The 25,977-nt window shown below is 40.4% G+C and overlaps 1 protein-coding gene across 1 annotated transcript in view; it reads left to right on the top strand.

Annotated features, from left to right (window-relative positions):
* Nucleotides 1-25,977, top strand: part of ca10a (carbonic anhydrase Xa) — a 352,599-nt gene that overhangs the window by 314,574 nt on the left and 12,048 nt on the right. Inside the window, exon 5 of the mRNA XM_055229558.1 lies at nt 1,900-1,995. Within this exon, the coding sequence (XP_055085533.1) occupies nt 1,900-1,995 (96 nt within the window). The remainder of the gene's footprint in view (nt 1-1,899; nt 1,996-25,977) is intronic.

Raw genomic sequence — 25,977 nt, 5'->3', positions numbered from 1 at the left:
GGTGATACCTCCCCACATTGTCTCCAACAGAGAGCATGGGCCAAGCTGAACTTGCTAGGACTTGTGTTTTAGTTCGTCTTAAGTACAATCAAACTGTGGTATGGCTTATTTATTAGACGAGACAAGGTAGTTGTTTTTTCTTTCTTTTTTTTTTTTGTCACTGAGAAAAAATATATCTGCGCAGGGATAAATTCTCACTTTTTTGTATTTATTACGTTTTTGGTAAAAGACCTGCCACTGGCTCCAGGGAGATTTTATTCCTTTGCTTGGAAAGTTCCATAGTATTGCATTTAACTTCTCTCCTTGGAGACAAGCAAGCAATGCCACTTGGGCAAGTACCAGGTCAGATCTGCAAAGTAGGAATGTGTGTTTTTCACACATTGAATGAATGCAAGACAGATAAATGTTTGACTGAAACAAAACACAATGAAAATGACTCAATGTTCATACTGAGCACACGTTTATAGGTCCAAAAGTTGAAAGATTGTACAGTGAAAGCTTTCATGAACGCACCCAAGTGGTCCTATCGAAATACTTAAACAAACCCAACGATGTTATGTAAAATTCATCAAAAAGTATGCATTTTCAAACTTGTCTGCCCGCATATAGTATTATGTATCATCTACAGAATCAATACCTGACATAGAGGTATCATGTCGAAGGCTCTCAGTGTTTCTAATCCATCATTCCGCTCGTGTGTGTGGGGAGTTTAGGAGGAGGAAAATCGATTCGAGATCAGGAGTGTCTGCGGCGCTCTCACACATAGGGTATAAATGGAACAGGGGGGTGGGAGGTGAGTTTAAATGTCCCTCTCAGCGAACAAGATGAGACGTGTTTCATAGGTACAAAAGTGTCATGAAGAAGCGCTGATACGATGAGGTGAACAGCTAAAAGGTGTCCCGGTAACAAGATATCGCTGACCATATACTGTATATCTATCTATATATACATATATTTTTAAACTTGAGCCGAAAATATCCATTGTAAGTGACATACCATGTGAAATAAACTATTGAATGTAGTTTGTATGCGTTTGCATGAAAAATGGCACATGCTTGTGTTGACTTTGCTACTGCTAGGTTAGGGCTAGCTGAAGAGCATTTTGCACAGCTGATGATTGCGATGCAGAATATCCTTTATCATATCCTTTTTCTTGGGCTTTCTCAGGTTGGTTCCTGTGGGTTTGGTTTTTTTTTTTTTATAGTCAACAGTTAGATAATTGACACATTTATTATTCATTCATTGTTAATTTCACTTGCAGCAAAAAAAAACCAACAAAAAAACAATAAAGGTGATCGCTCAAACACCTGCAAGTTGTATGGTTATTTACGTAGTGACTTAAAACAAAACTAAAACTGTAAACCTTGGTTTAATAATTATCATGATAATATCATTAATCACAATTATTTTGGTCAAAATAATTGTGAGTCTAAATTTTAATATCGTCCCATCCCTACTTTAGGGATGGGACGATACGACTTACATGTGCAGCTTTCTGCTTAAAATGCCTTAATATAAATGTGTGCTGCCTTCAGTGGCCAGTAGTTGGTGACATCACAAAAGATCTGTCCTGATTAAATGTTTGTGATTGCACACATCTGGTTGCAGGGGTGGAGTTTGAAGTGTTATACCTGTTAGATCGATGTTCCACATACCCCAGACCCTCCCCAGAGGTCTTCCATGTATTGCCCAGTTAAACAACTTTGTTTAAAATGTGGCTGTGGACTGGGTAGGTATCAGTATTTTTTACAACTGATAACAATTGTTAATACCCCATAGAAGTGTAATCCCTCCTCTTTAAACAGCAAATTCCACCATAGAACTCTCACCTGTCTTTTAGCTCATTTTTAAGCTTCTAGAATATTCCTATCTCATGTTATTCGTCCTTCTGTCTTCCAGGTGCAGCTGATCCACTACAACCATGAGCTTTACACAAACTACACAGAAGCCGCTAAGAGCCCCAACGGCCTGGTCATCGTGTCCATATTCATGAAGGTATGTGTGCATTATGAATAGGGGGGGGGGGGGGGGGGGGGTGTCTAATGGGATTTTTCCTGCCCATATCCTGACCCCACAGCTGCTATGATTACATCTGGTAATAGCTTATGTACAGGGCCGCTACTGGAATGCTAATCTATACATTGGGACAGATTTGAACAATGTTAGTGAGAAAAGATCCCCTGGGATTCAGATGCACGCTTCTTCAATTCTTTATGAAGATGTGAGTCTGTATCAAAACAAATATGGCTGCTCAAAAGGAAAAAAGACAGGACAGAAATATCACATGGGACTTAAAACATTGCACATTTCTGCAGAATCAATGGATGAAGCAGTGAACTTTGTTCATCTGAGGTGAGAGAAATGTGATTTTATTCAAAATGATAGGCGACCAATGAGTGGTAGTAGTCCAGTCTGTCTTACAGTAATGAGCAGAGTATATAATGTCTTGCTTCATTTTAGCATTTTGTCTTAAGCTGTTTTACTCCATTCATGTTTTGTTACGCTCTTCAAAATTCTGCATAAAGATGTTATGCCCACATTGATAATACAAGTTAAAGGTTCACTATGTAACTTCTCTGGTGGAAGATATGGCACTTTTTTGTCTTAATCCTATCTCCATATATCTTATATCTTAATCCTATCTCTATGGAGACAGTTACAGGTTATAGATCTGTAATCTGTAAAACTACCCCTGTTCACAGCAAGAATGCATATTTCAATAAGCAATAAAACACCTGCAATTAAATAAATGATACATATATGTTTAATTCCATAACGTGTAATGTTTCATTCAAAAACAGTACCATGGATTGTAGTAACATTGCCACAGAGACAAAAAGGAAGTGCACCCTCAACCAGAAAAGTGGCATAGTGTATCTTTAAAGGCACATTATGTAGCCTGTACTGTTTAAAAAGGGCACTATAATCACAACTGAACATGGGTTGCCATGCCAAGTTTTTCTCATTCTCAGTATATGGACAGACCATGCCTCATGTGAAAGCTCAGAACCTCTAGAATTCACTCACTGAGCTGCAAGTGCTGGGGTTTAGGTAGTGATGATTCAGATCAGAGAGTCCTTTTAGGTTCAAACCAACTGGATTTCAGCATTGAAATGGGCAATTCAAATGAAATGTGAGGCTTATTCGACTTTCTGATTGGCTAATCGCCTTGAGAACCAAAACATCATATTATTGTAATTGTGAAGGAAGTGATTGATCAGACCAGGTAGAGAGCTGAAATAAGTTTTAACTGATATCAGAGCAGTGTAGGTACAGACAGCAGCACATGTGTCACATTCCAAAGGAGCCTTCCCTGTATTTATAACCTGAGAAAGGTACTATCTATAGAAGGCTGGATCTATAAGGACCTAAAGTAATTTTACATACAGCCCATACAAGGTCATAAATGGATATATAAGGAAGAACACGTCACTAAAAAGATGCTTGCAGTCACTAAAAAGCTGTATTAGCAGGCCTCTTGTGAACCTGAAGCTGAAGAGCAGTATCCTGTAACTGAAGTAGCAGGTTCCAGTGTAGACATCTTAAAATAAGTATGTGTAACATTCTTACTGAGACACAAGTTCACCTCAGTGTTTGAGTATTCAACACAAGGTTTAAGAAAAAAGAAATAAAACAAAAATCATGCTTTCAATTATAACATTTTTAAGCCTGTAAAAATCAGGTACGGTGCCTTTAACTAGAACAACAGCATGACTCATTTTGAATATTGACTTTTTCCGACACTTATCCTTCACTCAGAAATTCTGTCAGCACTGTATCACTGTGCACCGACCTTCCCCTCCCTCACCACCCGCCTCGTACATGGAGAGCCTGCCCCCTTCTCCACCACTGACTTAAGTGTTTGTGGAGCTCAATTAGAGAAGCACTTCCACCGGCCCCTCTCAGCCAAACAATGGGCCAACGCAGGGCCCGAGGAGAGCAGAGGAGAAAGGCAGCCAGCCATCTTGAACATGAAACGGTTCGCAGATCACAGAGGAAGACGGAGAGGGGCGAGCGCTAACTGCTAATTAGCTCCCAGTCGTCGGAAGGGGTCGGTTAACGCTCGAGATGGAAGGGTGATAGGCAGAGTCAGGTCAACGCTGGTTCTTCTTTTAACACCTTAGGCATATTTTAACGTGCATATGACAAGTTTTCTTTCTTTTTTTTGTAACAATTACTTAGTTTGGTGGGATATTATTGGTGGCAAACATTAATTATAGTTTATTATCTTTTTTTTCCCAGATTTTTTACTGTCTTAAAAGTGTTATTCACAGCAATGAGTTTTTATAAGCACTTTTCACAACTTTCAGAGAGCAGAGTAGAGTTTTGTTATCACAGTATAAAGCTAACAGCAACCAGAATGTTAACACTTCCTAATTATTCTGACATATAAAAATTGTATTTATTCAATTAAATGCATTAGAAAATGTCAAAAACATGCAATCTGGGTACCCTTGCCTTTCCACAGGTCTGACCTGTAATTTGGCTTCCCTTGTGCCATCCCCTGCTTGTCTCCATGAAGACAGATAAAGTTTAATGCCATACATTTTATTTATTTTCTGTGTGTCTGAATAAACTAACTAACTATCTAACTAATTAACTAACTATACTTTGGAACTTTCCAGACAAAGCAATAACATCTCCATAGAGACAAGCATGTGTAAATAAATAGCTTCTTCTAAGAGTTCACACTGCACTGTGATAGGTTCAGTCTTCCTCTTCCTCTTTTAAATGGCAAAAGGCTGATAAAATGTTGCATATATAACAGGATGCTGAAACTTACAATAGCCATTTGCTGAGACATGTCTTTGTCACATACTTCATAGAAATTACACAATAGGCGATAAATTACTCCAACAAAGGCAGGCTACATGTACGTTTCAAACGGCATATGTGAAGATGACAAAGAGCTGGCAAAGAGCTAACGGAAATGTGTTTGTCAGTGTAATTTTTTCAACACTATTTGAGGAACATCTTGCACTAAGAGATGGAGAGCTGACAAACGCAAGTGCTAGAGCAAAAGACAAAATGGCTACCAACATTATCCGTAGTGCTTATAACTAGAATCCATAACAATTCCAGTTTACCCTGCTGTGAACTCACTGGAATTTAAATGTGCAGTTTGGGTACCCCCTGGTGGTTCTAGTCTTAATAGCAAATTACAGTCATGCACAGTAATGATAGATTTATGCTAAAATATAAAATGCAATCTGCTCCTCTTATGAGTTTAAGAGAATACACTAAATACTTTTTTGGGACTTTTTAAGAAGTTGTTGCCTGACAAATCCAGAATGATATTTCTCTGTATTTTTTATACAGATTCCCATGTCCTGTGCTGCGTCTCGAGCTTGGTCAAACATGATCGTGCAATGAGACCAGTTTTTATTCAGTGACACATGTGAAACAAAGGAGGTGATTGATCATCTGTGATTTACAAATAAAATCAATTTCATCCCACCTGAGATTAACAGAGTTTAGGGCTTTGCTCATTGATTCTGCAGAAATCCAGCATGTTTTTCCACATCTGTGTGTTTTTTGTTTTTTTGTTTTCATTTGAAAATGGGAATATTCAACGGTGACTAGACTCACGTCTCATGTAAAGTATTGAAGTAAAGTATTGATAGTTTGTTCTGGATCCCAGGCAAAAAATGTTGAGCATCAACTTTCAAATGCATTGACACACTGCTCCATTCAAATCTGACATTTGCAAAGCCAACATTTGTTTTTTTTTCCAAACAAAATTTCATCCCAGCAAAATGTTTTACATAAAAAAACTACATTAACAAATGACTCATCCCCCAAAAGGAAGTTTCACCATTAAAATTCTCTCTTTCGTTCATTTGATGGAGCAGCTCACAAACCTGAGTCCCCTGCTCTCATTGACCACAGTTTTTTTTATTATTATTATTTTGTATTATTATTATTATTATTATTATTATTATTATTATTATTATTATTATTATTATTATTTAGCTATTTTTTGTGAAAATATTATTTTGATAAATGTACACAGGTACATTTAAGTGTACTCCTTACCAGTATACGGCTTGGATTTGATTGTTTTTTATAAAAAAATATTTATACTGAAACTGAGAGACATGTGATGGGGACGACAGTAGTTTAGTTGGTAAAGTGTTGTCCACTGATCCAGAACTCCCACAGATGAACGCTGTCATTGTGTTCCTGGGGAAAACAAAAACAAAAAACCTTAACCCACTTTGCCTCCAGCGTCTGCATACACTGGTGGATGTGTGTGTGAATGGGTGACTGGTTCCTTGATGTAAAGTTGTTTGTGTTTTGAAGGTTGAAAAGTGCTATATAGAAATGTGACCTTTGACCAATGCATGTGTTCCTCAAAATCGGACCAGACATTTACACATCTCACTGGATATAAGATAAGAATAAGATATGCCTTTATTAGTCCCACAGTGGGGAAATTCCAGTATTGCACCGCACAGTTAAAGAACAGAAGGAAAATGGTACATGCAATAAAACAAGATAATAGATAAATAGCTTATAATAATTTAAAAAATAGACTTAAAAATAGACTCTAATATAACATCTCTGTAAAGTGACTTATGTATTGCACATAGGTGTGGATGAATGACACATGTTCAGTGTTAACAGTTTCCATTGTACAGTTTGACAGCACCAGGAAGGAAACACCTGAAACCTCTCCTTCACACAGCGAGGGTGAATCAGTCACTGAAGCTGCTCTCCAGGGCAGACAGAGTGTCCTGCAGGGGGTGAGACTCATGGCCCAGCATAGAAATGACCTTAGCCAGGACCTTCCTGTCCCCCACCTCCTGCACTGAGTCCAGAGGACAGCCCAGGACAGAGCTGGACTTCTTGATGACCTTGTCCAGCTTCTTCCTCTCCCTCTCTGTGATGTTGCTCCAGCAGACCACACCGCACAGGATGGCTGATGCCACCACAGAGTCATAGAAGGTCTTCAGGAGTGGCCCTCTCACTCCAAAAGGCCTGAGTCTCCTCAGGAGATAGAGCCTGCTCTGGTCCTTCCTGTACAGTGCGTCTGTGCTGTGAGTCCAGTCCAGTTTGTTGTTCAGATGAACACCCAGGTACTTGTATGAGTCCACTCTCTCAATGTCCCTTCCCTGGATGTTCACTGAGGGGGCAGTAGAGTGGCGTCTGCGGAAGTCCACCACCATCTCCTTGGTCTTCTCTGCATTGATGATGTGGTGGTTCTGCTGACACCAGTCCACAAAGTCCTGTGTTAGTCCTCTGTACTCCACATCGTCATCATCCTTGATGAGGCCAATGATGGCAGAGTCATCAGAGAACTTCTGCAGGACGCAGCTGTCCGTGTTGTGTCTGAAGTCTGCAGTGTAGAGGGTGAAAAGAAAGGGCGTGAGGACAGTGCCCTGGGGCGCCCCCACACTACAGGTCATGAGATCAGACACCGCAGTTCTTGGCTCTCACAAACTGGGGCCGGTTTGTGAGATAGTCCAGGATCCATTCTGCCAGGTCACAGTCCACCCCGGCGGTCTCCAGCTTGTCCCTCAGGAGCAGTGGCTGGATGGTGTTGAAAGCACTGGATAAGTCAAAGAAGAGAATCCTCACAGTGCTGCTGGGGTTCTCCAGGTGAGACAGTGAGCGGTGCAGCAGGTAGATGACGGCGTCCTCCACTCCGATGCCAGGCCGGTACGCAAACTGCAACGGGTCCATCGCTGAGCTCACAGTGGAGCGGAGGTGGCCAAGGACCAGTCTCTCCAGTGTCTTCATCAGGTGAGATGTTAGAGCCACCGGCCTGAAGCTGCTGAGCTCCTTGGCCTGTGGCGTCTTGGGCACCGGTACCACACAGGAGGTCTTCCAGAGTTATGGTACCACCCTCAGCTTTAGGCGCATGTTGAAGACATGCTCCATAACTCCACACAGTTCATCTGCACAGGACTTAAGGAGCCTGGAGCTGATGCCGTCTGGTCCTGCTGCCTTCCTGGGTCTGATCTTCTTGAGCTCCAATCTCACCTGGGCTGTAGAAAATGACAGTGGCAGGCTGGGAGGATGGGTGAATCCATGTGTATCGGTGGGCTAAACAGCAGAGGCAGAGGTGTGAAGAGGTGCAGGAGTTCCCCCTTGTCCAGCCGGGGAGGGGAGAGCAGGCAGCTGGATGGGGGGAGGAGTGGGTGATTGATCAAATCTCAGGAAGTGAGAATTGAGGTCGTTCACCCATGGCAGGTCCCCCTCCGTCTGGGCAGGAGGTGCTTTGCTTGAAGCCTGATATATAGCCTATATGTTGAAATAGACAGTGTTAGGACCATCGGCTGTATAAAGAAGTGGACTAAGGGAGTGTGATGGCATCCATAGCATTTAGCTCAAGTCAAATGAAGCTCATTGAGGCTAGTTAGTTGCAGGAGCGAATATGGAGCTGAGTTTCATATTTTGGATTCTGAAAATCAAAGCCAATCCAAAGCGAGGCTGGATCAGGATCATGTGAATTGAATTAATATGAACATTTTAAGACCAAAATGACGAGCCTGACAACAGCAGTTGGAGATGGGAGATAGTTTTTCAATAGAAATGAATTGGAGCCAGAGTCAGTGGAGCTGGAAGCGCACCTGTGCTCACTTCGTATATGGAACACGGTGGCTAGGAGGTTAACTATGTCCATTTATATATACAGTCTATGGTAAAGACCAATGTCCTTTACCATGTCTGAACAGACCTGTACCATGAAAAAAAAAAAGACAACAACAACAAAAAAACACAGTAAATTCAATGATCATGCATGTTTCTGAATGTGAGTTGAGTCTCTTCACTTTTCTTGTACTATAAAACAAAGATACACATTATCAATGGACTAGCCATATAGAGGTCATGCATGGACATCATTTTATTTGAAAAATGCTCCTCAACATTCTAAGAACTATGGATAGAATATGACAAAATAAGTCTCTTTGCTTTTTTCTACCTCATTTTTGTCTGTGGAGCTACTGTAAATTTTGAACCATAAGCCGGAACTTTTTTCCCATGTTTTGACGCTGCGGCCTATACAAGGGTGTGGCTAATTTATAGATTTTTACTGGCTAATGGCCACCGGGGGCACTCTCTAGCAGTAAACACAAAACGACATAGACGTGGGGAAAGATAATGTGCTGATGAATACACTAGTTTTGACTGTCATATTACACACACCCTCATCATGCTCACACCCTCAGCATGGAAAATACTCAAAAAAATGCAAAGGATGCAGATTTTAAATAAATTGAGCCACTGCTTGACCTCAAAGAAGGAAATAGAGCCGCTGTACGTAAGCTTGGCATTAATGCACCGACGGTGTGATGTTGGAAGCAGCAGCGGGAAGAACTTAGTCAGTGTAAAAAGACGACAAAAGCTTTCAGAGGAAATAAAAGCAGATGGCCCGTGTTGGTGCTGATTTATTTTCTAAACATGCAGGTATGTACATCCCTTGTCAATGGCGTGTCGGTGCTGATTTTCAGGCGCAATTTGAAAAAAAAAAACGTGTCTTAAAACAAAAAAACAAAAAAAACTTCATGCACCGTCTTTCTGTGTAAATATCTCACGTTACAACATATTTGTAACATGTGGCATATATTTGAGTGTGGCTTATATATGTATACATTTTCTTTTAAAATTTAGCTAGTGTGACTTATATTCAGGTGCACTCAATAGTCCAAAATGTACAGTATTGTTTTCACTTGACAATAATTATTTTCTCAACACACTGACTCAGAAACCTCTTAGTTACGGAAAGAAAGGTTCCGTTCAACTGTGTGTGGTCACAAAGTTTGTATTAATGATGAATGTGAGTGTAGCCTACAGTGTCCTTGTTGTTTAACTGTTACCTGATTTTCTTGTTTTAGATGTCAGGTACAAACTAAATATTTAACAGAGTTGACTTTTATATCTGTTATTAAGCTGGAGTAGCTCTTTCACATTTTAAATGTGTTTTTGCAGAATTAAATATCATTACTCACAATTGACACTCATGCCTTTGTCTCTCATTACTAAATTCTAAAGACTGTGATGACATCTTCATAACCTCTATATAGATGGATTGCAAAAATATTGTTAATTAGACCTTTTTTTACAGTCCATCAGAAATGTGTTAAAATATGCCTGTCTTGTTGAGTTTCAAGTATCACACAGAAACAATGATATGTTTAGTAGTTTGAAAAGTGTTGCCATATGCACAACATGAGAAACAATGGCTTCTCCATAGAGACAGGTGACACCACTGGGCTAAGTCATAGGTCAGATCCATTGAGAGGCCACCAATATTATGCAAAATTGACTTTGACAGTTTTTGGAGCTTTCTACTGTGGTATATCGTTGTTCCCTCATTAAAAACATGCCTGAAGTGGTGTTACATGGCATCCATGCACGTCTGTGTAATGTTGTAATTTCTCCCAGGCACTTTTCAGGCCCTTCTTTTTATTAGTTGTACAATTCTGTCCAAAGCTCAGCCCACAAGCCTATGTCACCCATGCTCCCACATGGCCATTCTCCATAAACATACAAGAGAAGGATAGAATACATTACACTACAACTTCACAAACCTGATGCAATGTGCAGTAGTTTCATTTAAGGAATGCATGCTGATTGTGTTGTGATGGCACTCTGAGTATGTTAACATGTTAATAAGTGAATTTCTCCATAAGGATAGAGAGGTATAAAAAGTATTTTAAGAACCTAAAAGGTAACATGATTTAAATGACATGTATTAGCAATACCCCATAGAAGAGTAATACCCCTTTAAGTAATCACATCTCCATGGAGACCAGCAGATAGCAGATCCTTCACCAAGAAAGTTATATAGTATATCTTAAGATCACATTGCATGTTATTTATTTAATCTTATTTTTAGCAGCTTTTTGATGCAGCTTTCTATAGATGTTGTACTCCATACTGTAATATCTGTACAAATTTCATATTATTTTTACATGGTCCATAAATCATCCACCCAATCACTCCAAGTGCCTTACTGTTAACCAGATGGAACAGCGACACGATTTAACAAGAGCAGCGCGCTTTCCTCTCCGGCGACTCTCAAAATGATAGCTTTTAGCCGTGACAAATTCTCCAGTCACCACAAAAAGGACCTGACGCTTGAAAAATGGAATCCAACAAACAAATGTCAGCTCAAAGGAAAAGCCCATGATGCCATGCTCTGTGTAAACAAGCACATTTACACCACTGCCCATTAGAAACCAGGAAACAGATCTCTAAATGCGCTTTCGGCAATAGTGGTTCAAAACAAATCTTTTTTTTTTTTTTTTTCTTTCATTTTACTCATATAATTATTTTCTTCTTATTCTAACTAAGCGATCTGTAATGTGTAATGCCTTGTAGATAACGTGTCTCTTTTGATCGGGTGTTTTTCATGATAATTTCCCAGCAGTCTTCGCTGATGTAACCGAGTGGCTAACAGCTGAAATAGGTCCATGTACTTGTCGCATAGAGGCATGTGAAAAGCGTTTTGTTTGGTCGAGGATGGAGCTCAAATAAACACGGGTGGAATCAATGGGCCGACAGCCTCTAATTAGTAGCGTCGCTCGCGGATCAGAGGGTCTTTTGTTTGCTGGAGTGTCCAAAGTCTCCACGCAGGCACGATTGCAGCTGTGTGAAGGGTGTTAAAGCTTTTAAAGAAGATGTACCTGGATGTACTTGTGTCTGCTATAGTTATAATCTATGACACCCGTGGATCATTATGTTATTGGGTGCACTTTTTAAATTGCAATATTTATCTAGAACAACTTAATAAAAAAAGAACAAGTATGACTTTCATTCTAGAAAACTGTGGAGCTCAGTTGGAGATGACGTGGCATGAACGTCATCACAAGCTGTGTAGCTGTCGGCCACCCTCCTATGGATAGCTGCAGACCGTAGTTTTTCTTTTGTACCAAAAATGATTACACAATGCTGCCGAATTCTATGTGTATCACTGATTAAGAAAATAAAATTGGAGAACAAAGTAATGTGTGGCAGTGAAAATTGAATTGCAATATAGCATCTTGAAATAAGAGGTTAAAGCTTGGTCCAACATGCACTGCTCACTCCAAAAACAACTTCACAAAGGTAAATGAGAAAGAGAAACAGCTAAAAACTTACAAGCTCTAAAAAGTCTATTTTGCTTAATAGGTCTGCTTTAAAACTAGCCAAAAAAAATCCTCCTTGGATCAGTGGCCAAAGGTGGTTTGTATTTTCTCAAGTACAGTTGAGTGATATAGGCAAGGCAAGGCAAGTTTATTTGTATAGCACAATTCGTACACAAGGTAATTCAAAGTGCTTTACAGAATAAGAAAGACATTAAAATCATACAAATCAAAACATAAATAATTACCTAATCTGCAACTCTCTCACCCACTCGTTTGCACCCTTTAAAAACTCTCTCACTCTTTAAACATTGTCTTGCTCAGTTTAAGAACTTTCCCGTTACTTTACAAAACTTTCCTGTCACTTCTCAAATACTTTCCTGTCACTTTACTATGTCTAGTAAAAGTTCGTCAGTCCATGTTTCTTTTGTCATCATAAAATTACCATTAAAGGAGAAGAGTGCAGAATAAAAATCTTTCAGTCATATGCACAGCTAAACAGAACTGTTTTGAGCCTGGATTTAAACATTGTCAAAGTAGAGGCTTGTCTCACATCTTCAGGAAGACTGTTCCAAGTTTTAGCTGCATAAAACTGAAACACTGATTCTCCATGTTTAGTCCTGACTCTGGGCACCAGCGGGAGGCCGATCCCTGAAGTCCACAAATTGCAAAATGGTTCATATGGCACTAACATGTCGGAGATGTACTTTGGACCTAGGCCATGGAGAGACCTATACACAAGCAGAGCTGCTTTAAAGTCTATTCTTTGAGCTACAGGAAGCCAGTGCAGAGACCTGAGCACAGGACTTATGTGCTCGTACTTCCTGGTTCTGGTCAGGACCCGAGCAGCAGTGTTCTGGATGTACTGCAGCTGTGTTAAGGCTTGTTTGGATAAGCCAGTGAACAGGATGTTACAGTAGTCTAACCTACTGGAGACAAATGCATGGATAAGTCTCTCCAAGTCTGGCTTTGACAGTATAGCTTTGATTTTTGCAATGTTTTTAGGTGGTAAAAAGCTGCAGATGTTATTGATTTGATGTGGCTGTTAAAGTTCAAGTCTGAGTCCATTGTTACCACTAGATTTCTAGCCTGATTTGAAGGTTTTAGAGAGAGAGACTGGAGGTGACTGCTGACACTTTATTTATGTTTCTCTGGGCCAAAGATGATGACTTGAGTCTTGTCTGAGTTTAGCTGGAGAAAGTTGTTTTGCATCCACACACTGATCTGCTGGATGCAGTGGCAGAGTGAGTCCACTGGTCCATATTCACCTGCTGCAGTGAGACATAGATCTGAGTGTCATCTGCATAGTTGTGGTAGGACACATTATTGTTGCGTATTAACTGGCCTAATGGCAGCATGTAAAGATTGAACAGCAGGGGTCCCAGGATTGAACCCTGGGGTACCCCACAGGTCAGGGACATTTTAACTGATATACATTTTCCAATTTCAACAAAGTGCTCCCTGTTTTCTAAATATGACTTGAACCATTTTAGTGCAGTACCAGAGATGCCCACCCAGTCCCCTAGTCTCTATAAGAGAAACCCATGATCCACAGTGTCAAAGGTAGCACTCTGAGACTTTGCCTGCATCAGTGTTCAGGCGGATGTCATTTGTCACCTTGATAAGAGACGTCTCAGTGCTGTGGTGGGTCTAAAACCTGATTGGAAGACATCAAAGGAGTTGTTCATTTCGAGGAAGTTAATAAGCTGTTGGTAAACAACTTTTTCGAGGACGTTGCCTAAAAACGGCAGATTTGAGATCGGTCGATAATTGTTCAATATTGTGGCATCAAGACTGCTCTTCTTTAGGAGAGGCTTGATAACCACAGTTTTCAAAGCGCTTGGGAATGTTCCAGATTGAAGTGACATATTAACTATGTGAGTGAGTGGTGACAGCAAACTGTTGAGCACAGACTTTAGAAATTTAGTGGGTAACACATCGAGGCAGCATGTAGATGAACTCAGACTGGTGACAATCTCTTGGACAGTTTTGTCAGTTACAGGTGCAAAGAGAGTCAGCTGTAAGTGTCTAGGTCGCTGCTGGGTTTGCGTTGTGGAATTTATGGCATTTTTAATGCCCTGAACCTTGTCATTAAAGAATACCGCAAACTCATTGCACTTAGATATGGAAATTAGTTCTAACGGCAGAGGAGCTGGGGGGTTTGTTAATCTGTTTACTGTTGCAAACAGGACACGAGAGTTGTTACTACATTTTCCTATAATGTCAGAAAAATACCTTTGCCTTGTTCTACATAAACTGTGGTTGTACATGTGCATCTTTTCTCTGTAAATCTCATAATGAACCTGGAGCTTTGACTTGCGCCATTCCCGCTCAGCCCTCCGGCACTCCCTTTTCTGTGCCTTGACCGAGTCATCATTCCTCCATGGCGCTTTCTGCTTATCTTTAACCATTTTAACCTTCATTGGGGCAATGGTGTCCAAAACATTCAAAATACTCGAAATTACAGAGTTCAACAAATCATCAACATTAGAACATGAGGCAAGTGTATCATTTCCATGAACAGTGCACCTGTTTTATCATTCATGTGTCTCCTTCGAACAACTGCAGGACCAGCCGCTGGTTTGGGAATAACAGACAGGTCAAAGAAGACACAGAAATGAGCAGACAGCAACATCCACCACATTGACATTTGAAATATTTAGTCCTTTTGTAGTGAGCAGGTCCAGAGTGTGTCCTCTGTAGTGGGTGGGCTCACTGACATACTGAGTCAGACCAAAGGTTTCAAGGACAGAACTGAGCTCTTTAGCGTTTCTGTCAAACACATTATCCACATGTACATTAAAATCACCTGTAATGACTAAACCATCAAAGTCTGAACATACGACTGAAAGCATCTCAGTAAAATCATCAATAAAACTCAGACAGTGCTGGGGAGGTTTGTATATGACTAAGTAGAATATGGAGGGGGATTGTTTTAGCTCCATTTTGAATGAAACATACTCAAAAGATGAAAAACACCCCAAATGATAATCTGTGAGTAACTAAATTATCTCTAAAAAATGCACACACACCTCTACCCTTTTTGTTTAGTCGTGTTTCAGATTCAAATTTGAAGTTGGGTGGAGTTGATTCCACTAGAATTGCATTACCTGTGTTTTTGTCAAGCCATGTTTCAGTTATAAACATAAAGTCAAGACTAAAAGAAGAAATAAAAATCATTATTTAAAAAGGACTTGTTACATAAAGATCTGACATTGAGTACAGCAAGTTTCAGATTAGTTTCAGTAGGACTGGATGTTATCGTCTTACAGGGAATGTGAACTAAATGTCTCTGATTGGACAGTCTAACTGTCCTTCTGTTAATCAGTCTACATGGTGTAACTGTAGATATAGCTCCATCACAGGACCTCAGCATGATATTATCTTTATCATGACTGTATGTCCTGAGACAGCAGAGGCCCTGTGTGTCCTAGCTCTTGTTGATAACAGCTCTGGGGGAAGGCAGGGAAGGGCGAGCAGGGGGGAGTTTGGGTGAGGGACCAGGTGAGGGAAGAGGAGGCGGAGCAGGGGGGAGTTTGGGTGAAAGACGAGGGGGGATAGGTGGGTACGGGGAAGAGTTCAGTATAATTGATGCCAGAACTCTCGATCGCTCTATATTAGGTTTGAGGGGAGCCATCTTAATTCCTGATCTGATGAGACTTTCTAGATGGTCGGGAAGGGCCATAGGTGAAGGTGGGGGGGAAAACGAGAGTGAGGAGTCCCTAGAGGGAGTAGATGTAGCAAAGGGGACCCAGGGCTGGTCTGTGGGCAGGGGAGGTGATGTGGATGCTGCTGCGACTGAAACCTCTGCTGGGGCTGTCACAGACAGGTTCAAGGCCTGTGATGTGGGCCCTGAGGGAAGTGATGCTGGAGATGCATCCTTCACTTTTGAAGGTGGTGGTAATGCTGATTTGTTCTCTTGGGGAGGTTGTGGTGCTGCTGAATCCTTCGCTGGGAGAGATGGTTGTGCTGCTGGTGTTGACTCCTTCGCTGGGGGAGGTAGTGGTTGTAGTTGTGGTGCTGCTGGTGGTGCTGACACATTGATTTGGTCTCTGGTTGGTGCAGCAGGAATGCTTCTCTCATTCCTCTTTTCTCTCACTGGCCCAGGACCTTGTCCAGGCCGGTTTCTCAGAGCATGGAGGAGGTTATCCGTCAACACTCTCACTCCACCTCTGCTCAGGTGGGGGCCATTTCCCTTGAACAGGTCCTCTCGTTTCCAGAATAGATCCAAGTTCTCAATGTAGTGCAGTCCTCTGACCACACACGTGTTGAACAGCCATGTGTTCAGCTGAAGCAGCCGGGTAAATTTGTTCGTCTTCATTGTGCCTATGCTAGGAAGATGTCCACTGATGAAAGTCTTAACCTCCACTTTATCAAGCTCCTCAAATAATTCAATGAAATTCTTTTTCAAGATTTCAGTCTGATTTATTCCGGTGTCAACTGCACCCACTTGCACAATCAGCTGTTTAGCTCCTTGGTATGTTGACAAAACTTTTGGGAGGAGTTTTGTAATATCAGAGACAGTGTGACTGGGGTAAGAGCAAGTTTGGATTCCTCTGTGAGTCACATCTCTGATAGCACCGTCTCCTAGCAGCAGCGTATCTCTGACCTTGACATTTGGCACAGATCACCTGTCTGCCACAGCTCTTTTGCCAACTTCATTGCTCTTGTTTTGCGACAAAAATCAATTTTCCGTTTGCATATTAACATCATCATCATCAGTCTGTGACAGTGGTAAAAATCTGTTTGTAAGCTGTATTTTGGGTGATGTAACTATATTATCATTGTCTCTTATCACTTGTTGCATTGGCTTGAAATTCTACACATACCGTAGTGAGCTTGTACCTCCACAGACCTGAAAGCCTAAACCTACAGGGGCAAGTGGATAGGAAGCACCAGGGTGATGTGCTCTCTATTTCTTTTAGTTCCTGTAAACAGCCTGGCTGCTGAAAACGTGTTATAGAGCTTTTAAGGCACACAGGTAGCACACAATTACAGTGGTTTAGCCTTGATGTAAATAAATTCATGATGATAAATATTTATATTTATGATTTGGCTATATTATGCAGGTGGAAAATGTGTTTTACAGACTTGATTTATATCTGTTGTGAATGAGATAAAATAAAACTCCAAGACTTTTTACAATAGAGCTTTTCAATCTATGATTCCCTGATTGACCTTTTTGGGCAAGACATTTAAGGACCTGTGCCTGATTTTCTTGCATGTCTTACCCCATATTGTTTGTAGAAGCAGCTCTTCAGATCAATAAGTGCTGTCTGCGTCTTATTATGAAGTGTTTTTTGGATGAGAATCAGGAAGTCCAGGGTTAGCATGTTAGTTGTCAGCATTGTCATGACACCATGTAAACATTTTATACAGCACCTTTAATGGACACAAATCATGCATTCCTGTCCCTTTAATTTGATTTTAAGCATACTTGTGGTGACCTTGGGAGTAGTATTTCACATTTCTTTACTTCAAAGCCATGCATTCATTGTGGATACAATTTGCCTACCAAAAAATTATATGGTTATTGTTTATGCACTTAAAAACTGTAGAGGTCTAAAGCAGTGGTGTCAAACTCATTTTTATGAAGGGCCACATGAACAAAATGGTTGCTCTCAAAGGGCCAGATGTAACTGTAAGATAAATGTCAATACGTTTTTATCTTGTTAATTAACCGTTTCTATATTTATTACTTTTTCAAGTTAAAAATATTGCATATGGATTTGCGTAAATATGAAAAAAATGGCTGTTTAACTGTGTATCTAATGATAAACTCACATTTTAAAACAGTCATACCTTTTAATTTACTTTGATGCGGGCCACATAAAATGACGTGGTGGGCCGCATTTGGCCCACGGGCCTTGAGTTTGACACATGTGGTCTAAAGTTTTACCTGTAACCAACAATCCAGGCAAACTGAGCGTTCAGGGAAGACGCATTTGGATTACTGGATTAATGAGACAAGCATGAATGAAACAAAATACATCTTTAGTCCTGTAACAACATGGTTAAAACTTTAAAAATATATATTTTTCATGTGCCCTTTAACAGTGGTGAGAAAAAGCATCTGACCTTTGACCTGGGGCATCATTCACTCAAAGAACTGAATGAGCTCTTACCTCTTTGAGTATGCGGGCCTGGGCCAGGACAAGTGTGAACATTGTTTTCTTTATTTAGACAGGAAGGCCATTAAGAGCAAGTTGACAACAGCAAGAACTCCCAGTTTCAAGAGGCGCACGATGCGTGAAGACAAATGTAAATTATTGAATCTGCATTTAGTTCCAGTGCTTCATTACCCAAAGCCTGTGTGCCACTTGAAGGAGGAGTTTTCTCTGGGGTCCGGTCATTAGTTCATCCTCTCTGTGTTGGGACACAGCCACATACTGTGGCCTATAGAAGTCTATCGCAGCACAGACTGTGGACTATAGAAGTCTGAGGCCTAAAGAAGTCTATCGCGGCACAGACTGTGGACTATAGAAGTCTGAGGCCTAAATAAGTCTATCGCAGCACAGACTGAGGCCTATAGAAGTCTGAGGCCTATAGAAGTCTATCGCAGCACAGACTGAGGACTATAGAAGTCTGAGGCCTATAGAAGTCTATCACAGCACAGTCTGAGGCCTATAGAAGTCTATCACAGCACAGACTGTGGACTATAGAAGTCTGAGGCCTATAGAAGTCTATCACAGCACAGACTGTGGACTATAGAAGTCTATCACAGCACAGACTGTGGACTATAGAAGTCTATCACAGCACAGTCTGAGGCCTATAGAAGTCTATCACAGCACAGACTGAGGACTATAGAAGTCTGAGGCCTATAGAAGTCTATCACAGCACAGTCTGAGGCCTATAGAAGTCTATCACAGCACAGACTGTGGACTATAGAAGTCTGAGGCCTATAGAAGTCTATCACAGCACAGACTGTGGACTATAGAAGTCTATCACAGCACAGACTGTGGACTATAGAAGTCTATCACAGCACAGTCTGAGGCCTATAGAAGTCTATCACAGCACAGACTGAGGACTATAGAAGTCTGAGGCCTATAGAAGTCTATCACAGCACAGTCTGAGGCCTATAGAAGTCTATCACAGCACAGACTGTGGACTATAGAAGTCTGAGGCCTATAGAAGTCTATCACAGCACAGACTGTGGACTATAGAAGTCTATCACAGCACAGACTGTGGACTATAGAAGTCTATCACAGCACAGACTGTGGACTATAGAAGTCTATCACAGCACAGTCTGAGGCCTATAGAAGTCTATCACAGCACAGACTGTGGACTATAGAAGTCTATCACTGGAGATTTGAGGGAGATCCCGCAGTGCATCGGGAAAATGCACATGCTCATGCATTAGAGCACATGGCTTCAAACATAGTTGAGAATAATGAGAGGAATAAACAGGACTTCTCTGTGTTTTGACTAACATCTGCTTAAATGCACAAATTTGAATGTAATTATTTTTTACATATTTTTATAACACTTTTCACTCTCTTCACTGCTGCTCCTCTCCACAAGTGTTGCTTTTTCCCCCATGTCTACAGACGTTCAGGAGATCACAGATGAGAAGATAAACAAAGTGGAGGAGAGGGTGCCCTATGCAATGCGTAGTGTGTAAGCAAGCTTTATATATGAGGTCTCTGGTGAGTTAGAGCAGGTTAGATAGAGCTGTTACTTCACTGTAAAGACCTGGTCCTCTCAGTAGCAGCTCCTGCTCATTAGACTTGGGCGAAAAATAGTAACTGAGAGGTAGAATGAAAGTGCCGCTATTAAGTATGACTCAGACTGAATGTACTTTGGACCACTTCTCTTTCCCACATAAAAGAGAGCATTATAAACATATTTTCAGCCTTTAATAAAAGGATTTTGTAGTTTGCCTAGAGTGATTGTTAAAGGTCCACTTTGTAACTTTTCAGGTGTGTAGTGGAGTTCTACCTACTGAATGTATTTAGAAAGATATTATTGTTTTGCTGGGTTCTCATACTTTGCTTGAAATAATTTTCCAGGACTTTTCAGGACATTTTTAGTTATGTAACAGACAGATTACCCTCTTTTTATACATTTTTTTTATTTTTTTATATCAAATTAGATGGAAACCAGATTTGAACCCAATTCCAATGCCTTAAAAAAACAAGCAGGTAGTGTTCCCTACTTATTTTCTGCATTTGAATGGTACCTGTGAGTCTAGTATTGCACTTATAACACTGGAAAATAAGAAACACCTACATGTGACACCATGTAGGAAAGAATAACAAATATGTAAGGAGGTTTGTGCAAAAATAGATGTAGCTGTTTCTTGCATTTTGTTGGATTTGAGACTACTCTAATAGGTGAAATTAACAATCTCTATTCATTTTAAGTCAAGTAATACAGCAAAGCAAAGTGAGGAGAAAATTTCAAGGAAGAATCTGCTCTGCCAATTATTTTCCAGGTTTTCTAGAATTTCCAGGATGCACGGGAACCTTGTTTGGACATGAATGCTCCACAGTATGGCATTAAACATATCTATCTAGCAAGTAGTAAAAGCCAAAGTTAAACCTGTCAACTGGAGAAAATGTTGTAGGAGTGAAGACGTGTCGCTGTTCATCAAAGAGGCTTGGATCTATAACATTCATGGGGGTTAAGGAATTCCTGTTGCTGACAATAAAGAAATATGCCTAACTATCATTGCTAACTAAGGTAAAAGTTATACAGTACATTTTCCAAATGTTGATATTATATCAAGATATAAAATGTTAAATACTAATACCAAGTTGCCCAATGGCATATTTAAAAGAGAATTAAAGCCACAAGAATGCAGAATATACGAATGCAGAATATGTGTCAACGTCATTAGTGCATTGTCCAGCCTGGCCATGGACATCATTGGACCTCATTCATGAAGTGTTCTTACAAACAAATTTGTACTTAAGGGCTTCTTCTGAACATTTTTGGCATTCACAAAATGTTTCCTAAAATGAAAATGGTCTTAGGGAAGAACAAATCTTACAAACAGTCAGGAACACTCGTTCCTCCACGATTGCAAGTTGATCCAATGACATTTAATCGCCGGTGAAGCTGTAAAACTGCAATGTTAAATATATACTCATATAAATGAAAAGTAAATGAGTGACGTGATGTTCATAGCTGGATGTAGTGGATTTTTGTGCAGTTGTTATTTAAGAACACATTTGGCTGCTCAAGAACACATTGTGAATCTGGCTGAGTTCTCTCAGCATCTTCTTAAAGTGGGAGTTAGAAAACATTTTTTTAAGAAAACATTCATGAATGAAACCCATCGTGTTCTATACAGAGAAGGTCCATCTGGTAATGCCCCATAACTGTGGGAATGGCCATAATATGTTGGAGCACTTTTGTGAGGAAAAAATAAATAAATAATACAAGCTTTTCACACCCATGCAGAAGAGCAGTCTGTCACCTTCTGTTCAACAACTAAATGAATCAAGGTTGATGTTCATATTATTCTGTTTCAAATATAGAGTCAGTACAGATGATTGGACCAATACCACACATTCTGTCTGGAAAAGTGTGAAGAGTGTGTGCGATGCTGACTTAAACAATACTTGATTGATACTCTCTGGCTCGTCTTTATCTGGTTTATGTAAACAACTTCTGTATATAATGCCTTTTACAGCCTATAAGCATTACTTAGTATATAAGAAGAGACGATATGTTAAGGATGTAACAAACTTTGTCAACTCTCAGAAGCTAACCAAAGCCGGACCTGGTTAGTGCTTGGATGGGACACTGTTGGAAATACCAGGTGGAACAGAGGGCCAGTAGTAGCTTTAGAGGAGATTCATGTTGTGTCCTTAGGCAGGACACTTCACCCACATTGGCTAGTTTGGATGTGGTGTGTCCAACCACGATATCGTCTGAATTGACATTCGGAAGCCGATATCTGATCCAGCAAGTTTTTCAGGATTGGCACTGGTATTCAGTACCAGTATTGGATCGGTGCATCCCTAATCAAAATTTTCGGTCTTTAACATGTGCAATCAAAATAATGTTTCACCAACTGAAAAACACACTCACACCAATTGTCCTTGTGCAAAAGTTAATAAGAGTAATTATAATTTGGACAAAAGTAGAAACACAGCTTTACATGCCTAAATTTGGTATGCTAACAATATATAACATTATAACTGACAACCTCATTTGTTTGGGCTTATTTAGTTGTTTTTATTCAACAAAACAAATTTACATATTTATTTAGTAGTCTAATTTATTCATAACTCATAAAACCCATTTCTTTGTTGTTGCTTTTGGCAGCGAGACTGAGGTTAATATACAATGTTATTCACATCCCAAAATGTCCAGCTATCTCCAGTGGAGCAGCAGAGGAGAGGTGGACCTTCAACAATTATTCTGACAAATCTGAATTTCATGACAATGCTGATTTGTGAGTCTACTAAATGAAACACTAATATTAGAGCTGAGCGGTGAACTCAGGTCTAATATGGAGTTTAAAACAAAAGCTGATAGATTACTCAGACATGAATGAAACGAAACACCACTGGGGTAAAATTAGCCTATTATTTAACCTGTAGGTTCAGAGGTGGGTTGCGAACAGTTACAATGACTTGGGTAATTTCGTAATACAATTGCACTTTTACTCCTGGTGGGACATGCCCGTAAGGCGGTGACCAGGATTCATCCTGAACAAATGCCTGAGCCACTTCAGCTGGCTCCTCTCCCCATGGAGAAGCAGCAGCTCTACTCCGAGCTCCTACCTTGTGGCTGAGCTCCCTGCCCAGCCACCCTGTGGAGGAAAGTGATTTTGACAGCTTGTATCCGCTATCTTGTCCTTTTGGTCGATACCCAAAGCTCATGACCATAGGAGAGTAGGAATGTAGATCTAAACCAGGTCTAAACCAGGGACCATGGATGAAAGTAGGAATGTAGATCTAAAGCAGGACTAAACTAGGTCTAAATCAGGGACCACAGATGAACCATGGAAGTAGATAAGTTTTATGCCATACTGTGGAAGATTATAGCTAAAGGAATATGATTTCCATGGAAACAAGCAGGAGGAGACCATCCTCCAAGAGTCAGATCTGTGGAGATGCAAAACAGTAGTCACAGTAAGGGCACTTTTAGTGCTATCAACAATTTTGGTTAAAACGTTACTTTCTGTGACTTTAGTTGTTTTCAGCCTGTCACTATGGCAGTAAGGTAAGACATTTCTGCTCCATTTTTGCTACCCAACCTAAAACTTGTTTTTTTATTGTATCTAAAAGCTATAAAAACAAGCTTTGCATTTGTGACTTTTTTTTTTTTTTTATCAATGACCGCCACTGCTTTCCCTATTCATCATGAGCTGTTTCCATGGCAACTAATGGAAAAGCACTGGCTGTATTTGACAATTGCGAGGCAGGACGCGGCATCAGCTGGAGTGAAGGCTGCGCGGTCTGTATATCCCATCTGACAGATGTCGAAGATCCTCTATTGTCACAGAGCGATGGCCTGGTTTGTGAAAACACTAAGGTGTTTCCATTTGCATGCAGAGGAATAAACATGGAGCAGATGTTACATGATGAACAGTTTACTCGTCAACATCTAATAAACAGCTGGAATACAGAATATGTGGCTGCCTATGGATTTGAGAGCAATATGGACCACAGTGCATCAGCTTGTATTTGAGAAAATGTGTCTTGCCCCATTACAGAGAAATTGTATATGCAGCTCTTGAGGTCAAAATAAATCAGCTGTCTAAATCTGATTACAAAGTGTCTGAGAATCAGGAAGTGCATAGTTAGCATTCTAGTTGTTCTTAGCTTTACCGTTATGCCAAGACTCTGCTCTGGTCTCTGAGAGTTATGAAAAGTGCTTATAAACTACGGCCTCACATTTGGAGGAGCTGATTTTCATCCCAGCCACTTCACACTCAGATGCACATGCTCCAGTGCCTGCTGCAGGTCCTGGTTCGATGATGCCATCAGGAAAACATCATCTGCAAACAGCAAAGATCAGATTTTGTGGTTCCTAAAGCAGACCCCGTCCGGCCTCTGGCTGCGCCTAGAAATTCTGTCCATAAATATAATGAACAGTGACAAAGGGCAGCCCTGGTGGATTCCAACATGCACAGGGAACAGGTCTGACTTACTGCCGGCAATGAACACAGCTCCTGCTCTGGTCATACAGGGACCGCCCTTAGCAAAGAGCCCCAGATCCCCTACTATGAGAGACATAGTTGAATGCCTTCTCCAGATCCACAAAACAGATCCATATGTGGATTGGTTGGGCAAACTCCCATGAGCCCCCAAGCACCCGATGGAAAGTATAGAGCTGGTCCAGTGTTTTCTGTGACCAGGACAAAAATTACAATGCTCCTCCTGAATCTGAAATTTGACTATCGGTCAGAGAGATGTGTCAGCCTAGACGGCCCCACAACATCTAGAGACTTAAGCTACTCAGGACGGATCTCACCCACCCCCAGAGCATTGCCATCTAGGAGCTTGCCACCTTCCACCGTCCAACAACATCTCTAATCAAAGTCAGCAGCTCTCCACCCTCACTGTAAACAGTGTTGGTGAAGCACTGCTTCCCCCTCCTGAGGCCTCGGATGGTTTGCCAGAATTTGTCTGAGGCCGTCCGATAGTCCTCCTCCATGGCCTCCTTGAATTATTTTCAATCCCGAGTTTTTGACGCTGCAACTGCTGCCCTGGAGTCCCACAGCTCTGAGGCAGCAGTGGGACTCAGCCTTGTTGGCCTTATTGGCTTGAGGACTCCTGAGGCAGCTGAACTCCACCAGATGTTCCCAACAGACCTTCACAATATGTTTGGGTCTGTCAGGTCTATTTGTCTTCTTCCTCTGCCAGTGGATCCAACTCACCACCAAGTGGTGATAGGTTGACAGCTCTGCCCCTCTCTTCACATTGACATTCACCAAACGATGATTGCAAAAAATCTGACTTTTTCTTAATACACAATTCAATTGTGTTTGATGTCATCGGCGTTTTAAAAATTCCTCTCAGCATATAGCATGGTTTGGGGTCTGTGTGTAGTTAGATAACAATTATCCCTAAACAGCACATCTCATTTATTTAACATTATGGCTCCTTTGGTAAAAAAAAAAAATACATAAATAAAAATAATATTTGTGATTATTCCAGCAAGTGTTGTGTTGATTTATATTTTAAAAGTAAGAGTTTGTTTTGACTGGTAAACAACTCTTGGAACATTCACATTTGAGAGAGTACTGAAATAAGAACAGATAAACTAAATACAAATACAATACTAAATACAATAACTTCATGCATTTCGAAATGTGTTTGCAGAAGTCTAAACTACATGTACAACAATGAAAAGATGAAGTATATTTTGTTCTTAGCAGAGGACATTCTATTATCTAAATAAGTGCAGCTTTTGCACTTTGATAATTGCACAACTCAAATTGTGATTTCTATTCAATAACGATTAATTGTGTAGCCCTCCTAAGAATCCATAATAAAATTCAGAAAGTTCATTCAGCATTCTTGGTTTAACTATTCATTGATCTGTATGTAGAAAATCATAGTGAATGTGTCCATCAGTGTTAGAAGTTAGAAATTAGCTGATGTAAGGAAGAGTGAATCACATACTACAAATCATACATTGCATTTTAAAACCCCACATATATATATATATATATATATATATATATATATATATATATATATATATATATATATATATATATATATATATATATATATATTTGGTATTCTCATTAGCATTATTGCTCCAGTGATGGGTCTCAAACAAAGGAGAACTACAGCCTCTTTAGTCACACTCTTCACAAGGTCACGCAGACGTCACCTTATTTGTGATCCATCACAAAGCGCCGCATGGTTAAAAATACTACTCTATTTAAAAGCCCGACGGTTGTGTCATGACAGCGCCATGTCTGGGAGCAGAT

Source organism: Periophthalmus magnuspinnatus, chromosome 19 (assembly GCF_009829125.3).
Source record: "Periophthalmus magnuspinnatus isolate fPerMag1 chromosome 19, fPerMag1.2.pri, whole genome shotgun sequence".
Lineage (NCBI taxonomy): Eukaryota > Metazoa > Chordata > Actinopteri > Gobiiformes > Gobiidae > Periophthalmus > Periophthalmus magnuspinnatus.
The sequence above is the reverse complement of the archived record's forward strand: the minus strand, read 5'-3'. Positions and strand labels throughout refer to the sequence as shown.